The 19,490-nt window shown below is 45.9% G+C and overlaps 1 protein-coding gene across 1 annotated transcript in view; it reads right to left on the bottom strand.

Moving 5' to 3' along the window:
- Positions 1-231: 231 nt before the first annotated feature.
- LOC306927742 (signal transducer and activator of transcription 1-alpha/beta-like) overlaps positions 232-19,490 on the bottom strand; it is a 33,751-nt gene continuing 14,492 nt past the window's right edge. Inside the window, exons 13-23 of the mRNA XM_079507584.1 lie at positions 17,621-17,653; positions 13,438-13,521; positions 13,139-13,234; positions 12,410-12,545; positions 10,501-10,544; positions 10,296-10,372; positions 9,595-9,740; positions 5,337-5,507; positions 3,989-4,049; positions 516-579; positions 232-414 (exon numbers count right to left, since the gene is read on the bottom strand). Coding sequence (XP_079363710.1) covers positions 349-414; positions 516-579; positions 3,989-4,049; positions 5,337-5,507; positions 9,595-9,740; positions 10,296-10,372; positions 10,501-10,544; positions 12,410-12,545; positions 13,139-13,234; positions 13,438-13,521; positions 17,621-17,653 — 978 coding nt within the window. The 3' untranslated portion in view covers positions 232-348. The remainder of the gene's footprint in view (positions 415-515; positions 580-3,988; positions 4,050-5,336; positions 5,508-9,594; positions 9,741-10,295; positions 10,373-10,500; positions 10,545-12,409; positions 12,546-13,138; positions 13,235-13,437; positions 13,522-17,620; positions 17,654-19,490) is intronic.

Genomic DNA, 19,490 nt, shown 5'->3' with positions numbered 1-19,490 from the left:
ATGAAAAAACGAAAATTCAAAAAAATCCAATGGCAGTCCTTCGATCAAATCTAGTCACATATGTACATGTGGGGTATAGCCTATATACCCCATATATATATATATATATATATATATATATAGGTGCTGCAGCAGAAGGTCTTCACTCAGAACAGGCTATAGGTGCTGCAGCAGAAGGTCTTCACTCAGAACAGGCTAGAGGTGCTGCAGCAGAAGGTCTTCACTCAGAACAGGCTAGAGGTGCTGCAGCAGAAGGTCTTCACTCAGAACAGGCTAGAGGTGCTGCAGCAGAAGGTCTTCACCCAGAAGAGGCTATAGGTGCAGCAGAAGGTCTTCACTCAGAACAGGCTAGAGGTGCTGCAGCAGAAGGTCTTCACTCAGAACAGGCAGGCTGTCAGTAGTAGAAGTCCAAATCTAGAATGATAATAACAGAAACATGGGGTTTCAGAAAACTGTCAGGATCTAGAAGACATTTGTAGAATCGTTCCCAGGTCAAAATGGGTGGTGGAACGTACCATGTCTTCAGGCAGAGGAGGGGTGGTGTCCTGTTGAGGTGGAGAAGGTGGAGGTGTTGGATCACTGTGGAAGACAGAATAAACTTTATTCATATAGCACCTTTCATACAAAACAATCACACCCGTGTGAAGTGAGGGGCTAACTCATATGTTGATTAGGTGATGTAATGGTGATGTAAAACAAACACAAACATTAAACGCCATTAACAATAAAGAGACAATATGACATAATGAGGGTCATTATGACGTACATTTTCCCTTCATTGTCAATGGAGTTTTTAAAACAAACATTGAACTAAAACCAAACATTAAACCTGTATATAGGAGGGACTAGCGGCCCTACAAACAAACATTAAACCTGTATATAGGAGGGACTATCGGCCCTACAAACATTAAACCTGTCTATAGGAGGGACTAGCGGCCCTACAAACAAACATTAAACCTGTATATAGGAGGGACTAGCGGCCCTACAAACAAACATTAAACCTGTCTATAGGAGAGACTAGCGGCCCTACAAACATTAAACCTGTATATAGGAGGGACTAGCGGCCCTACAAACATTAAACCTGTCTATAGGAGGGACTAGCGGCCCTACAAACATTAAACCTGTCTATAGGAGGGACTAGCGGCCCTACAAACATTAAACCTGTATATAGGAGGGACTAGCGGCCCTACAAACAAACATTAAACCTGTATATAGGAGAGACTAGCGGCCCTACAAACATTATATAGGAGGGACTAGCGGCCCTACAAACATTAAACCTGTATATAGGAGGGACTAGCGGCCCTACAAACATTAAACCTGTATATAGGAGGGACTAGCGGCCCTACAAACATTAAACCTGTCTATAGGAGGGACTAGCGGCCCTATAAACAAACATTAAACCTGTATATAGGAGGGACTAGCGGTCCTACAAACAAACATTAAACCTGTATATAGGAGGGACTAGCGGCCCTACAAACATTAAACCTGTATATAGGAGGGACTAGCGGCCCTACAAACAAACATTGAACCAGGAGGGACTAGCGGCCCTACAAACAAACATTAAACCTGTATATAGGAGGGACTAGCGGCCCTACAAACATTAAACCTGTATATAGGAGGGACTAGCGGCCCTACAAACATTAAACCTGTCTATAGGAGGGACTAGCGGCCCTACAAACAAACATTAAACCTGTATATAGGAGGGACTAGCGGCCCTACAAACATTAAACCTGTATATAGGAGGGACTAGCGGCCCTACAAACAAACATTAAACCTGTCTATAGGAGGGACTAGCGGCCCTACAAACAAACATTAAACCTGTATATAGGAGGGACTAGCGGCCCTACAAACATTAAACCTGTATATAGGAGGGACTACCGGCCCTACAAACAAACATTAAACCTGTATATAGGAGGGACTAGCGGCCCTACAAACAAACATTAAACCTGTCTATAGGAGGGACTAGCGGCCCTACAAACAAACATTAAACCTGTATATAGGAGGGACTAGCGGCCCTACAAACATTAAACCTGTATATAGGAGGGACTAGCGGCCCTACAAACATTAAACCTGTCTATAGGAGGGACTAGCGGCCCTACAAACATTAAACCTGTATATAGGAGGGACTAGCGGCCCTACAAACATTAAACCTGTCTATAGGAGGGACTAGCGGCCCTACAAACAAACATTAAACCTGTCTATAGGAGGGACTAGCGGCCCTACAAACAAACATTAAACCTGTATATAGGAGGGACTAGCGGCCCTACAAACATTAAACCTGTCTATAGGAGGGACTAGCGGCCCTACAAACATTAAACCTGTATATAGGAGGGACTAGCGGCCCTACAAACAAACATTAAACCTGTATATAGGAGGGACTAGCGGCCCTACAAACAAACATTAAACCTGTATATAGGAGAGACTAGCGGCCCTACAAACAAACATTAAACCTGTCTATAGGAGGGACTAGCGGCCCTACAAACAAACATTAAACCTGTCTATAGGAGGGACTAGCGGCCCTACAAACAAACATTAAACCTGTCTATAGGAGGGACTAGCGGCCCTACAAACAAACATTAAACCTGTCTATAGGAGGGACTAGCGGCCCTACAAACATTAAACCTGTCTATAGGAGGGACTAGCGGCCCTACAAACAAACATTAAACCTGTATATAGGAGGGACTAGCGGCCCTACAAACAAACATTAAACCTGTCTATAGGAGGGACTAGCGGCCCTACAAACAAACATTAAACCTGTCTATAGGAGGGACTAGCGGCCCTACAAACATTAAACCTGTATATAGGAGGGACTAGCAGCCCTACAAACATTAAACCTGTCTATAGGAGGGACTAGCAGCCCTACAAACATTAAACCTGTATATAGGAGGGACTAGCGGCCCTACAAACAAACATTAAACCTGTCTATAGGAGGGACTAGCGGCCCTACAAACAAACATTAAACCTGTATATAGGAGGGACTAGCGGCCCTACAAACAAACATTAAACCTGTCTATAGGAGGGACTAGCGGCCCTTCAAACAAACATTGAACCTGTCTATAGGAGGGACTAGCGGCCCTACAAACAAACATTGAACCTGTCTATAGGAGGGACTAGCGGCCCTACAAACAAACATTGAACCTGTCTATAGGAGGGACTAGCGGCCCTACAAACAAATATTGAACCTGTCTATAGGAGGGACTAGCGGCCCTACAAACATTGAACCTGTCTATAGGAGGGACTAGCGGCCCTACAAACAAACATTGAACCTGTCTATAGGAGGGACTAGCGGCCCTACAAACAAACATTGAACCTGTCTATAGGAGGGACTAGCGGCCCTACAAACAAACATTAAACCTGTCTATAGGAGGGACTAGCGGCCCTACAAACAAACATTAAACCTGTCTATAGGAGGGACTAGCGGCCCTACAAACAAACATTAAACCTGTCTATAGGAGGGACTAGCGGCCCTACAAACAAACATTGAACCTGTCTATAGGAGGGACTAGCGGCCCTACAAACATTGAACCTGTCTATAGGAGGGACTAGCGGCCCTACAAACAAACATTGAACCTGTCTATAGGAGGGACTAGCGGCCCTACAAACAAACATTGAACCTGTCTATAGGAGGGACTAGCGGCCCTACAAACATTGAACCTGTATATAGGAGGGACTAGTGGCCCTACAAACATTGAACCTGTATATAGGAGGGACTAGCGGCCCTTCAAACAAACATTGAACCTGTCTATAGGAGGGACTAGCAGCCCTACAAACAAACATTAAACCTGTATATAGGAGGGACTAGCGGCCCTACAAACAAACATTAAACCTGTATATAGGAGGGACTAGCGGCCCTACAAACAAACATTGAACCTGTATATAGGAGGGACTAGCGGCCCTACAAACAAACATTGAACCTAGGGCCCAAAGTTAAGCTAGTTAGATAGTCATTACGTCATAATTTTGATGATGTCACTGTGATGTCACTTACAAGGACATGTGACAGGGCGTTCTGCTGACGTAGCCGTCGTTCACTGGCGGAGGCGGAGCTTCTGCAGAAAGAAACATGAAACACATTCCTATTGGTCCAGATGTCATGAAACATGAAACACACATTCCTATTGGTCCAGATATCACGAAACATGAAACACACATTCCTATTGGTCCAGACTAAATTTAAACTTTTCACCGTTTAAAGTCCAGATGAAATGAAACGTTTTACCATTTTAAACAGACATTATTCAAGTGGATATGTGATGAAGGTAAGAGTGAAACATATAATGAAGGATCATTATTCCCTTTTAAAACGTATAGGAATGAATAATGAGTAGTGAAGTATAGGCTACCGTACCTGTCTTGAAGCGTGAGAAGGCCTGGTCTTTAAGGAGGTCTGGGTACCGTACCTGTCTTGAAGCGTGAGAAGGCCTGGTCTTTGGGGAGGTCTGGGTACCGTACCTGTCTTGAAGCGAGAGAAGGCCTGGTCTTTAAGGAGGTCTGGGTACCGTACCTGTCTTGAAGCGTGAGAAGGCCTGGTCTTTAAGGAGGTCTGGGTACCGTACCTGTCTTGAAGCGTGAGAAGGCCTGGTCTTTGGGGAGGTCTGGGTACCGTACCTGTCTTGAAGCGAGAGAAGGCCTGGTCTTTAAGGAGGTCTGGGTACCGTACCTGTCTTGAAGCGAGAGAAGGCCTGGTCTTTAAGGAGGTCTGGGTACCGTACCTGTCTTGAAGCGAGAGAAGGCCTGGTCTTTAAGGAGGTCTGGGTACCGTACCTGTCTTGAAGCGTGAGAAGGCCTGGTCTTTAAGGAGGTCTGGGTACCGTACCTGTCTTGAAGCATGAGAAGGCCTGGTCTTTAAGGAGGTCTGGGTACAGTACCTGTCTTGAAGCGTGAGAAGGCCTGGTCTTTAAGGAGGTCTGGGTACCGTACCTGTCTTGAAGCGAGAGAAGGCCTGGTCTTTAAGGAGGTCTGGGTACTGTACCTGTCTTGAAGCGTGAGAAGGCCTGGTCTTTGGGGAGGTCTGGGTACCGTACCTGTCTTGAAGCGTGAGAAGGCCTGGTCTTTAAGGAGGTCTGGGTACTGTACCTGTCTTGAAGCGTGAGAAGGCCTGGTCTTTGGGGAGGTCTGGGTACCGTACCTGTCTTGAAGCGTGAGAAGGCCTGGTCTTTGGGGAGGTCTGGGTACCGTACCTGTCTTGAAGCGAGAGAAGGCCTGGTCTTTGGGGAGGTCTGGGTACCGTACCTGTCTTGAAGCGAGAGAAGGCCTGGTCTTTAGGGAGGTCTGGGTACCGTACCTGTCTTGAAGCGAGAGAAGGCCTGGTCTTTAGGGAGGTCTGGGTACCGTACCTGTCTTGAAGCGTGAGAAGGCCTGGTCTTTGGGGATGCCTGGGTAGAGGTAGAGCAGAGGGTTGGCCGGGGCTTCAGAGCCCTGCTGGAACTTGTAGTTGTAAACCTCGTCTGACATGGAGACCCCCGTCAGCTCCTTCCTGGTGTACGGCTTCACCGCACGCACCAAGCCTGTACGCACGCACGCACGCACACATGCACGCACGCACACGCGCGCACACACACACACACACACACACACACACACACACACACACACACACACACACACACACACACACACACACACACACACACACACACACACACACACACACATATTCGGAATATGTATTGATGTGCCCATAAACAGAAGTACAACATTGCCTTACAAACTGCATATAAGGTTGCAGAACATTTCGGATTCCAATCTGGATGTGGCACAGACGGGAGATCTGATTCAGGCTGGATCCGGATGCCAGTCTGAACACACACACACACACACACACACACACACACACACACACACACACACACACACACACACACACACACACACACACACACACACACACACAGATCCAATCCTTGCAAAAGCAGTGTGAACGGTCGGGCCAAAAGATCAGATTTGAGAAATTCAGATGTCTTAAGGACTGTTGGTAGGGCGTTCACATGTCTTAAGGACTGTTGGTAGGGGGTTCACATGTCTTAAGGACTGTTGGTAGGGGGTTCACATGTCTTAAGGACTGTTGGTAGGGGGTTCACATGTCTTAAGGACTGTTGGTAGGGCGTTCACATGTCTTAAGGACTGTTGGTAGGGGGTTCACATGTCTTAAGGACTGTTGGTAGGGGGTTCACATGTCTTAAGGACTGTTGGTAGGGCGTTCACATGTCTTAAGGACTGTTGGTAGGGGGTTCACATGTCTTAAGGACTGTTGGTAGGGCGTTCACATGTCTTAAGGACTGTTGGTAGGGGGTTCACATGTCTTAAGGACTGTTGGTAGGGCGTTCACATGTCTTAAGGACTGTTGGTAGGGGGTTCCCATGTCTTAAGGACTGTTGGTAGGGGGTTCACATGTCTTAAGGACTGTTGGTAGGGGGTTCACATGTCTTAAGGACTGTTGGTAGGGGGTTCACATGTCTTAAGGACTGTTGGTAGGGGGTTCACATGTCTTAAGGACTGTTGGTAGGGGGTTCACATGTCTTAAGGACTGTTGGTAGGGGGTTCACATGTCTTAAGGACTGTTGGTAGGGGGTTCACATGTCTTAAGGACTGTTGGTAGGGGGTTCACATGTCTTAAGGACTGTTGGTAGGGGGTTCACATGTCTTAAGGACTGTTGGTAGGGCGTTTTAGTGGAAACAACTAATGACGTCGCGTTGCGCCACGCATACATCTCTCTGTTGTTTACAAACCACTGGTGGTCACCTCCTTCACCGCGTTTCATGTACTTCAGTACCTCTGTTGAGGCCGAGCCGTTCCACCCAGCTGAAGGTAACGGCTTCATTAGAGCCCTTGGTGAGGTTGTTTTGTGTTTATGAGGTGACAGTACTTAATTAGAGCCCTTGGTGAGGTTGTGTTGTGTTTATGAGGTGACAGTACTTCATTAGAGCCCTTGGTGAGGTTGTGTTGTGTTTATGAGGTGACAGTACTTCATTAGAGCCCTTGGTGTGGTTGTTATGTCATGTGTTTATGAGGTGACAGTACTTCATTAGAGCCCTTGGTGTGGTTGTTATGTCATGTGTTTATGAGGTGACAGTACTTCATTAGAGCCCTTGGTGTGGTTGTTATGTCATGTGTTTATGAGGTGACAGTACTTCATTAGAGCCCTTGGTGTGGTTGTTATGTCATGTGTTTATGAGGTGACAGTACTTCATTAGAGCCCTTGGTGTGGTTGTTATGTCATGTGTTTATGAGGTGACAGTACTTCATTAGAGCCCTTGGTGTGGTTGTTATGTCATGTGTTTATGAGGTGACAGTACTTCATTAGAGCCCTTGGTGTGGTTGTTATGTCATGTGTTTATGAAGTGACAGTACTTCATTAGACCCCCTGGTGTGGTTGTTATGTCATGTGTTTATGAGGTGACAGTACTTCATTAGAGCCCTTGGTGTGGTTGTTATGTCATGTGTTTATGAGGTGACAGTACTTCATTAGACCCCCTGGTGTGGTTGTTATGTCATGTGTTTATGAGGTGACAGTACTTCATTAGAGCCCTTGGTGAGGTTGTTATGTCATGTGTTTATTAGGTGACAGTACTTCATTATAGCCCTTGGTGTGGTTGTTATGTCATGTGTTTATGAGGTGACAGTACTTCATTAGACCCCTTGGTGTGGTTGTTATGTCATGTGTCTATGAGGTGACAGTACTCCATTAGAGCCCTTGGTGTGGTTGTTATGTCATGTGTTTATGAGGTGACAGTACTTCATTAGAGCCCTTGGTGTGGTTGTTATGTCATGTGTTTATGAGGTGACAGTACTTCATTAGAGCCCTTGGTGAGGTTGTTATGTCATGTGTTTATGAGGTGACAGTACTTCATTAGAGCCCTTGGTGTGGTTGTTATGTCATGTGTTCATGAGGTGACAGTACTTCATTAGAGCCCTTGGTGTGGTTGTTATGTCATGTGTTTATGAGGTGACAGTACTTCATTAGAGCCCTTGGTGTGGTTGTTATGTCATGTGTTTATGAGGTGACAGTATTTCATTAGACCCCCTGGTGTGGTTGTTATGTCATGTGTTTATGAGGTGACAGTACTTCATTAGAGCCCTTGGTGTGGTTGTTATGTCATGTGTTTATGAGGTGACAGTACTTCATTAGACCTCTTGGTGTGGTTGTTATGTCATGTGTTTATGAGGTGACAGTACTTCATTAGAGGCCTTGGTGTGGTTGTTATGTCATGTGTTTATGAGGTGACAGTACTTCATTAGAGCCCTTGGTGTGGTTGTTATGTCATGTGTTTATGAGGTGACAGTACTTCATTAGAGCCCTTGGTGTGGTTGTTATGTCATGTGTTTATGAGGTGACAGTATTTCATTAGAGCCCTTGGTGTGGTTGTTATGTCATGTGTTTATGAGGTGACAGTACTTCATTAGAGCCCTTGGTGAGGTTGTTATGTCATGTGTTTATGAGGTGACAGTACTTCATTAGAGCCCTTGGTGAGGTTGTTATGTCATGTGTTTATGAGGTGACAGTACTTCATTAGAGCCCTTGGTGTGGTTGTTATGTCATGTGTTTATGAGGTGACAGTACTTCATTAGACCCCCTGGTGTGGTTGTTATGTCATGTGTTTATGAGGTGACAGTACTTCATTAGAGCCCTTGGTGTGGTTGTTATGGCATGTGTTTATGAGGTGACAGTACTTCATTAGACCTCTTGGTGTGGTTGTTATGTCATGTGTTTATGAGGTGACAGTACTTCATTAGAGGCCTTGGTGTGGTTGTTATGTCATGTGTTTATGAGGTGACAGTACTTCATTAGAGCCCTTGGTGAGGTTGTTATGTCATGTGTTTATGAGGTGACAGTATTTCATTAGAGCCCTTGGTGTGGTTGTTATGTCATGTGTCTATGAGGTGACAGTACTTCATTAGAGCCCTTGGTGTGGTTGTTATGTCATGTGTTTATGAGGTGACAGTACTTCATTAGAGCCCTTGGTGTGGTTATGGCATGTGTTTATGAGGTGACAGTACTTCATTAGAGCCCTTGGTGTGGTTGTTATGTCATGTGTTTATTAGGTGACAGTACTTCATTAGAGCCCTTGGTGTGGTTGTTATGTCATGTGTTTATGAGGTGACAGTACTTCATTAGACCCCTTGGTGTGGTTGTTATGTCATGTGTTTATGAGGTGACAGTACTTCATTAGAGCCCTTGGTGTGGTTGTTATGTCATGTGTTTATGAGGTGACAGTACTTCATTAGACCCCTTGGTGTGGTTGTTATGTCATGTGTTTATGAGGTGACAGTACTTCATTAGACCCCTTGGTGTGGTTGTTATGTCATGTGTTTATGAGGTGACAGTACTTCATTAGACCCCTTGGTGTGGTTGTTATGTCATGTGTTTATGAGGTGACAGTACTTCATTAGACCCCTTGGTGTGGTTGTTATGTCATGTGTTTATGAGGTGACAGTACTTCATTAGAGCCCTTGGTGTGGTTGTTATGTCATGTGTTTATGAGGTGACAGTACTTCATTAGAGCCCTTGGTGTGGTTGTTATGTCATGTGTTTATGAGGTGACAGTACTGCATTAGAGCCCTTGGTGTGGTTGTTATGTCATGTACTTCAGTACCTCTGTTGAGGCCGAGGCGTTCCACCCAGCTGAAGGTAACGGCGCCGTCTCTGGCGGAGTCACTGAAGCGAAGCAGAAACGTCCCGTTTGGCTTGTCCATCAACAGAGCCCCGGCCGCGCCTTTACTCACAAACCCCATGATGTACCTGAAACCACCCAGAGAATACAACTCCCATGATGCACCTGAAACCACCAACTCCCATGATGCACCTGAAACCACCCATAGAATAAAACTCCCATGATGCACCTGAAACCACCCATAGAATACAACTCCCATGATGCACCTGAAACCACCCAGAGAATACAACTCCCATGATGCACCTGAAACCACCCATAGAATACAACTCCCATGATGCACCTGAAACCACCCATAGAATACAACTCCCATGATGCACCTGAAACCACCCAGAGAATACAACTCCCATGATTGTGATTGTTGACTCGAGCTGCATGAACTGATCGATGTGTTTGAATACTTAGAAAAGGTGTATACATATTAGTTTTAATTAACAAAAGGGTAGACGTATTAAGCTAGGCTTCAGTCTACACTTTTTTTCCGAATATGAAATGTTTTTGTAAGGTAAAAAAATACTAATAAAAATACTAATAAACTATTAAACTAATAATAATATAATAACAGTCTCATCTCACCCTGCATCCCAGAGGTCTAGGAGGTAATAATAATAACAGTCTCATCTCACCCTGCATCCCAGAGGTCTAGGAGGTACGTTTTGATCAACTCCAGGATTCCGTTCAGCCAAAACCACACACCCTCATTCTAGACAAAAACATGAATGAACAAATGTATAGTTTAACAAGTTATATTAACCCATATGCGAGAGTGCGTGCGTGCGTGCGTGCGTGCGTGCGTGCGTGTAGAATGCTCCTATATGTATTCACGCCCACCTTATTGCAGAAGCGGCCCCAGGTGATGATGTCATCAGGGTCGTCTGTAGGAATGTAAACAAACATCACTGTCCGGTTGCTATAGCAACAGCACAACTAGTCCAATAGCAGCGTGTGTGTACATGTGTGTACATGTGTGTAAATGTGTGTACATGTGTGTACGTGTGTGTATGTGTGTGTACGTGTGTGTATATGGGTGTACATGTGTGTACATGTGTGTGTGTACATGTGTGTACATGTGTGTGGGTTCCAGGTGGTCCCCCTCAACGAGGGGTGGTGCTATAATGTGAAAAGGGTGGGATATATTCCTCAGCCTAGTAGGAACGTCTGTGAAAGATTTCATGTAAATTGCACGCTGCGTTCATGATTTGAGGCTTTTTTGTTGAAAACGGGCCAATCCTTGGAAAGCCAATGTTAGCCAATCAGGATGGAATATGAAATATCGGACAGATCTTTCTTGAACACATGACTATAGGGATACTGTGTAACGATTTGCGGGAATTTTGGACAAAATATGGAGGAGTAATTACAAAGGTCTGCCTCCTGGTGGCGCTATAACAGGCCGTTCTGGAAAATTTGGGGCAGAGGTTCGTCGTTGGCATCCAGGGAGTGTGTGTGCAAAATTTGGCATCTGGTTAACGGTGCTGGAGATTAGCTGGTAACAGACAGACGGACGGACACACACACACGGACACACACACACGGACGGACACACAGATGGACGGACGGGGTGCAAAATATACTCTCTCTCCCCACGCCTTCGGCCTGGTGGAGACAATAAAACATACTCTCTCCCCATGCCTTCAGCCTGGTGGAGACAATAAAACATACTCTCTCCCCATGCCTTCAGCCTGGTGGAGACAATAAAACATACTCTCTCCCCATGCCTTCAGCCTGGTGGAGACAATAAAACATACTCTCTCCCCACGCCTTCAGCCTGGTGGAGACAATAAAACATACTCTCTCCCCATGCCTTCAGCCTGGTGGAGACAATAAAACATACTCTCTCCCCATGCCTTCAGCCTGGTGGAGACAATAAAACATACTCTCTCCCCACGCCTTCAGCCTGGTGGAGACAATAAAACATACTCTCTCCCCATGCCTTCATGGTGGAGACAATAAAACATACTCTCTCCCCACGCCTTCAGCCTGGTGGAGACAATAAAACATACTCTCTCCCCATGCCTTCATGGTGGAGACAATAAAACATACTCTCTCCCCATGCCTTCGGCCTGGTGGAGACAATAAAACATACTCTCTCCCCATGCCTTCGGCCTGGTGGAGACAACAAAACATACTCTCTCCCCATGCCTTCGGCCTGGTGGAGACAACTAAACATACTCTCTCCCCACGCCTTCGGCCTGGTGGAGACAATAAAACATACTCTCTCCCCATGCCTTCGGCCTGGTGGAGACAATAAAACATACTCTCTCCCCATGCCTTCGGCCTGGTGGAGACAACTAAACATACTCTCTCCCCATGCCTTCGGCCTGGTGGAGACAATAAAACATACTCTCTCCCCATGCCTTCGGCCTGGTGGAGACAATAAAACATACTCTCTCCCCACGCCTTCGGCCTGGTGGAGACAATAAAACATACTCTCTCCCCATGCCTTCAGCCTGGTGGAGACAATAAAACATACTCTCTCCCCATGCCTTCGGCCTGGTGGAGACAACTAAACATACTCTCTCCCCATGCCTTCGGCCTGGTGGAGACAATAAAACATACTCTCTCCCCATGCCTTCGGCCTGGTGGAGACAATACATAATGGGCCTTGATGTGAAAAGGGTTGAAAACCACCGCACTACACTGTCTCTGCATGCTATGTGTTTACCTGTGTCACTGAAAAATCTCACATCACAGACAGACAGACAGACAGACAGACAGACAGACAGACAGACAGACAGACCAGTCAGTTTGTCTCTGATGGCGTTCAGTTGCAGGTCGTCCAGTCCTCGTCCGCTGATGGATTTGAACTGCCAGCTCAACACATCTGACAGGACCTGCCATGGCACTGGAGGAGGCCTGACGAACAGGGACAGGTCCTGAAATACCACAAAACACACAGCGACAGGTCCTGAAATACCACAAAACACACAGCGACAGGTCCTGAAATACCACAAAACACACAGCGACAGGTCCTGAAATACCACAAAACACACAGCGACAGGTCCTGAAATACCACAAAACACACAGAGACAGGTCCTGAAATACCACAAAACACACAGAGACAGGTCCTGAAATACCACAAAACACACAGAGACAGGTCCTGAAATACCACAAAACACACAGAGACAGGTCCTGAAATACCACAAAACACACAGCGACAGGTCCTGAAATACCACAAAACACACAGAGACAGGTCCTGAAATACCACAAAACACACAGAGACAGGTCCTGAAATACCACAAAACACACAGAGACAGGTCCTGAAATACCACAAAACACACAGAGACAGGTCCTGAAATACCACAAAACACACAGCGACAGGTCCTGAAATACCACAAAACACACAGCGACAGGTCCTGAAATACCACAAAACACACAGAGACAGGTCCTGAAATACCACAAAACACACAGCGACAAGTCCTGAAATGCGTGCATGCGTGCGTGCGTGCGTGCGTGCGTGCGTGTGTACCTGTTCAGGGTCCATCATGTTGTACCAGAGGACGGAGGCCCAGGCTGCAGGAACCTGATTACTGCTGGACACCACTACCACCGGCAGACTGGAGGACTACAACACAATGCATCATGGTTAATGTAGTCACTGCTGGTAGACTGGAGGACTACAACACAATGCATCATGGTTAATGTAGTCACTGCTGGTAGACTGGAGGACTACAACACAATGCATCATGGTTAACACCACTACCACCGGTAGACTGGAGGACTACAACACAATGCATCATGGTTAATGTAGTCACTGCTGGACTTCACCTGTATGTCGATCTTTAGGCCGTCCTTGTTCAGTTGGGTGACGAACGTAATGACGTGCAGTTCCTCTGTGACTGCTACTGGACCCTGAAGGAAAAGGACGGATTATTGACATCAAAACCGATCGCATCTACACATCTCCACAGGCTGGGAGCGTCTGTTGTGAAACATTCGATTTCCGATTTCCGGTGGGACGTCACCGAAAATCTTAAAACGTGAATAACTCTTGATCTAAATCATTCCGTCCAATTCTAAGCAAAGGTTATGTGTTAGACGGCCCACCGCGGTCCCGTCGCTAGTCGCGGTAGAATTAATCATACCTCCCGTTGTTGTCGATCGCCTCTAGAGTGTTTTGGCTACATCTAGCTGCTTCAGCCACATCCGGGAGAACATCCGGTCCGTCGCTAAATGTGCTCCGCTGCTATAAATCGCTGGGCTCTGATTTAATGGATTAAATAACCTCTGATTTAATGGATTAAATAACCTCTGATTTAATGGATTAAATAACCCCGGGCGCTCTAGGTGTTAATGATGTATGATACCATCCCAGATGTTTTATTTTTGGTTAGATTGAGCACGCTCAAAAACTTTCCCTACACAGAGGAAAGTTCCCTCTAAATAAAACTACATGTCTCTGTCAGGTTGGAACCTGCTGGCACAGCCAATTCTCCCTCTAAATAAAACTACATGTCCCTGTCAGCTATAGGAACCTGGTACAGCCAACTCTCCCTCTAAATACAACTACATGTCCCTGTCAGCTATAGGAACCTCACACAGCCAACTCTCCCTCTAAATAAAACTACATGTCCCTGTCAGCTATAGGAACCTGCTGGCACAGCCAACTCTCCCTCTAAATAAAACTACATGTCCCCGTCAGCTATAGGAACCTGCTGGCACAGCCAACTCTCCCTCTAAATAAAACTACATGTCCCCGTCAGCTATAGGAACCTGCTGGCACAGCCAACTCTCCCTCTAAATAAAACTACATGTCCCTGTCAGCTATAGGAACCTGCTGGCACAGCCAACTCTCCCTCTAAATAAAACTACATGTCCCTGTCAGCTATAGGAACCTGGTACAGCCAACTCTCCCTCTAAATAAAACTACATGTCCCTGTCAGCTATAGGAACCTGCTGGCACAGCCAACTCTCCCTCTAAATAAAACTACATGTCCCTGTCAGCTATAGGAACCTGGTACAGCCAACTCTCCCTCTAAATAAAACTACATGTCCCTGTCAGCTATAGGAACCTGCTGGCACAGCCAACTCTCCCTCTAAATAAAACTACATGTCCCTGTCAGCTATAGGAACCTCACACAGCCAACTCTCCCTCTAAATACAACTACATGTCCCTGTCAGCTATAGCAGGGGTTCTCAACGTTTTTGGCCGGGGACCCCCGGAAATGCTTTGGCAATGTCTCGGGACCCCCGCCCCGCCCCCTCCCGACCCCCAATATAAATTGACTGCTACAATAACCTTAAACCATTTTGGGCGGAAACCCCTTTTGGTGTTTTAAGCATTGTTATAATTTAGCTATTGAAAAATAGCAGATCTACAAGCTCATAGGGCTTGTAGGTCTGCTATTTTTGAAAAAAAGTGAAAATAAAATTTAAAAATAAATCTTTTTTTTTTTTTTTTTTTTTTTAAATAATTTGGGGACCCCCTAAAATGATTTGGCGACCCCCCGAGGGGTCGCGACCCACGGGTTGAGAACCCCTGAGCTATAGGAACCTCACACAGCCAACTCTCCTTCTAAATACAACTACATGTCCCTGTCAGCTATAGGAACCTGGTACAGCCAACTCTCCCTCTAAATACAACTACATGTCCCTGTCAGCTATAGGAACCTGGTACAGCCAACTCTCCCTCTAAATACAACTACATGTCCCTGTCAGCTATAGGAACCTCACACAGCCAACTCTCCCTCTAAATAAAACTACATGTCCCTGTCAGCTATAGGAACCTGCTGGCACAGCAAACTCTCCCTCTAAATAAAACTACATGTCCCTGTCAGCTATAGGAACCTGCTGGTACAGCCAACTCTCCCTCTAAATAAAACTACATGTCCCTGTCAGCTATAGGAACCTGCTGGCACAGCCAACTCTCCCTCTAAATAAAACTACATGTCCCTGTCAGCTATAGGAACCTGCTGGCACAGCCAACTCCCTCTAAATAAAACTACATGTCCCTGTCAGCTATAGGAACCTGCTGGCACAGCCAACTCTCCCTCTAAATAAAACTACATGTCCCTGTCAGCTATAGGAACCTGCTGGTACAGCCAACTCTCCCTCTAAATAAAACTACATGTCACTAGGTGCGGTTCCATTAAGCCTTTGCGAAAAAAGGAAGCGTATGTTCATTAAGTCGAAAAAATAAAAGCGAATTGTCGGTGTTTCCATTAAACTGATAAAATGCGCATATGCAATAAGTTCATGAAATGTGCAGTAGGTTGCACTGTTTTGCCAGTAAAGTGAGGCTCATGTAAAGTAGTCCTAATCGATGTTCACACCATTGATTTGATGCGCTGTATGTATGCTGTATGCTGTATGTATCTCAGTTTAACGGACGGGACCCCATATACTGCGCTGTAATCTGATCCCTGGTCAGCGGCTGACCGACCGTCTGCTGCTTTCACAGTATTGACGACACCTACAGTCAAAGAACGTACAAAGAACGATTTGTTGTGTAATGCTTGTCTTAATATATTCGGGGCACATGTAGCCTATATGTCACGGGACTCGATTGGAGCATACTGGTCGTTTATACTGTAAATTGATTGATTGCAGCTGCAAACAGTTGTGAATAACTTGTTTCATCGGCTATATAGCCTATAGCCTACACGTTTAGGTTGCTTATCTTATGCAATGAATATAAATATTAAATAAATAAGAATAGATGAAGCATATGCATGGATTGAAATCGAATAGCCTGCAGGGAGTAGGGACCCAGGCAGCTAGGTTATATAAAAGTTTAGTCTACTACACTACTCGTAGTCCACGTGTGTGTGTGTGTGTGTGTGTGTGTGTGTGTGTGTGTGTGTGTGTGTGTGTGTGCATGTGTGTGTGCATGTGTGTGTGTGTGTGTGTGTGTCTTGCATCCATACAGTAGCGATCCAGATATCAAAATGATCGGAGCGCCCCGATCAACTCGGGAGGATTCAGACTTCATATGGGATCTTTGAACACGCTACACAATTATTAATCGGACGGATCGGGTAGTAGTAAATTGGGACCTTATATGTATCCACAACATCACTCCGACACTCCCTCTTCCTCTCTGTCCACCATCCCATGCACTGTTCACTCCACTGCCTCCCCATCGTTGTTTTATTTTATTTTCCAACTGTTCAAAAGCGATATAATGCGAGTTCAATGCTTTCTAATTAAAAACCTTTTCCGCAAGTGTTTCCATACACTATTTGCGCATTTCCCTTTTTTCGAAAAAGCCTAAATCCGCAACCTCCAAGCGAAAAAGTGTTTTTGCGAAAAATGGAGACTTATTCGCATGTTGATGTGTTTCCATCCAGGAGATTTTGCGCAAGAGCCTTAATGCGCAAAGAAACGGCTTTATGGAAACGCACCTACTGTCAGCTATAGGAACCTGCTGGTACAGCCAACTCTCCCTCTAAATAAAACTACATGTCCCTGTCAGCTATAGGAACCTGCTGGTACAGCCAACTCTCCCTCTAAATAAAACTACATGTCCCTGTCAGCTATAGGAACCTGGTACAGCCAACTCTCCCTCTAAATAAAACTACATGTCACTGTCAGCTATAGGAACCTGGTACAGCCAACTCCCCCACTAAATAAAACTACATGTCCCTGTCAGTTATAGGAACCTCACACAGCCAACTCTCCCTCTAAATAAAACTAAACATGAAAACTGTGTTTAAAATAACTCCAGCCGCAGAAACAATTGATCAATTTGATCTCAATGACATCACACGGGCGTTAAGCGATTGGCCAGGCTCTGTGGTGGGAGGGCTTAATGACGTATAGGTATTCAGGGATTGTCCAGGCTCTGTGGTGGGAGGGCTTAATGACGTATAGGTATTCAGGGATTGTCCAGGCTCTGTGGTGGGAGGGTTTAATGATGTATAGGCATTCAGGGATTGGCCAGGCTCTGTGGTGGGAGGGATTAATGACGTATAGGTATTCAGGGATTGGTTGTAAGGGTAAAACATCATACCTCAGAAGGCCTCCTGGTTTTCTCCTTGAGCGACTAGAAGAAAAACACAAAGACCAATGATCATTGGAATGCGTTTTGCGTGTGCGTGTGTGTTATGTTATGTTATGTAGACAGCACTAGAATTGCATTCATGTAGTCATAGTACATATGTATAGCACTAGAATTTCGCGGGCCTTCGGCCCGCTCATCCCAGAGTTGCGTTGCCCCGCGTTGCGATACAGAAGTCCACAGATACAGAAGTCCACAGTGACACGCGTTGTATGCAGCTGTTTTGTGTTGCAGCGCGTGCGCGCGTGTGCGTGTAGTGTTGTTGGTGTTGTTCTTATCCATATATGCGCCTCGGTTCGTCCCGTTTGTTCCACGCCAGGTGTAGATTTTTTCTGTGCTTGTTTTCATAGACGTGGCAACAAATTAGCAACAGTAGGCAATGGGAAAAAAGGATGCAGTGTTGCCAGGTCCGCGAGTTTTAAGCGTGTTGTAGTGTGTGTGTGAGCAGGGCTCGACGCTTAGCATTTTTCCAAGTAGCACGCAAATTATTTTAGGAGCACGATGAAAAGTTCTGAAATAATGTGTTTGAGGGCCCTCCTATCCTATATACAGCTTTAGTCCCCACACGTCTCAATATTTGCCATTGACAATGAACAGAGAAATTAGGTCAAAATTCCGCAAAATATGACGTAAATTCAAATATATTATTATATATATATGTTTTGTAATTTAATTTGTTTTGTTTTGAATACTTTACTTATACAAAAACCTGGCAACCCGCACCCCGCGGTCATTTTCCGCTAACGTGAGCGGGGCTCCCTAGCCTGCTGGAGGGGGTCACATCATCCCATGCACCCTCGAGAGGAAAAAAAAGGAAAATAAATGCAGCCTTGAGCCACCAATGTGGTCTTGTGGAGCTTGATCACCTCCTCCTCCTCCTTTCCCCAAATTGCCAATCCCAATAAATTCAAAAGTAGCCTAGTGTGAATACTTCCACAGCCTAATTACTAAAGGATGAACTATCAGTCTTCTCCAAAATCTTGACAACGCATTGTAAACCGAGACAGGAGCCGTGTGTGTGTCACACCAAAAGTGGTGACCTATAGAATCCTGTACATATAAGCATCACGCAATCGTCACCCCTACACAGCTGTCATTAATTAATGGTCTTGACTTGATTGCCTATGCGTAAGAAAAAATGCACAGGCTCATCTTACATCGCTGCTGGCTGCCACTGCCACTCTCTCTCTCTCGCTCTCTTCTCTCTCCTCCCTCGCTGGGGGGGGGGGGGGGGGGGGGGATTAGTTGCGCTGCCTTCGACAGTGCTATACTTCTCCAGCTGCGGTGCAGAACCGAGAGAGTGACACATTCTTTTGGATGTAAACTGCGCAACTTTTAGCTTTAAAGATCGGATTATGTAGTCGCGCCGGTGCTACAAAGTGAATTGTACAACTTGCACGGTGATATTTTAAGTCGCAAATGCGAGTACGTAGTCGCACTGTCGAGCCCTGTGTAGTGTAGTGCAATTTGCGCTGCATCGCGCGGCGATCCTAAATCCCCCCCCGCGCACGCACGCACACACACACACTGTACGTAGCTGTTTGTTGTTGCAGCGCGCGCGTGTGCGTGTGTTGTTGGTGTTGTTGTTCGTATCCATATATGCGCCTCGGGTCGTCCCGCTTGTAGCACGCCAGGTGTGGACGCGGTCGTGTTTGCATGATTAGAACTGTCCAAGTTAGAGTCAGTGTGTGCGGTGTGTAATTCTTCTTCTTCTTTTGGTATGTGCAGAGCCATGTCTTTTCTAAGGCTCGGGGTATGTGTGTGTGGGTCACGTGGTGGGCTTTGAGCAAATGGGAGAGGGAATGTAGTGTTGCCAGGTCCG

Source organism: Electrona antarctica (genome assembly GCF_951216825.1).
Source record: "Electrona antarctica genome assembly, chromosome: 8".
Taxonomy (NCBI): domain Eukaryota; kingdom Metazoa; phylum Chordata; class Actinopteri; order Myctophiformes; family Myctophidae; genus Electrona; species Electrona antarctica.
Note: the sequence above shows the minus strand (reverse complement) of the source record. Positions and strands in the feature narration are given on the sequence as shown.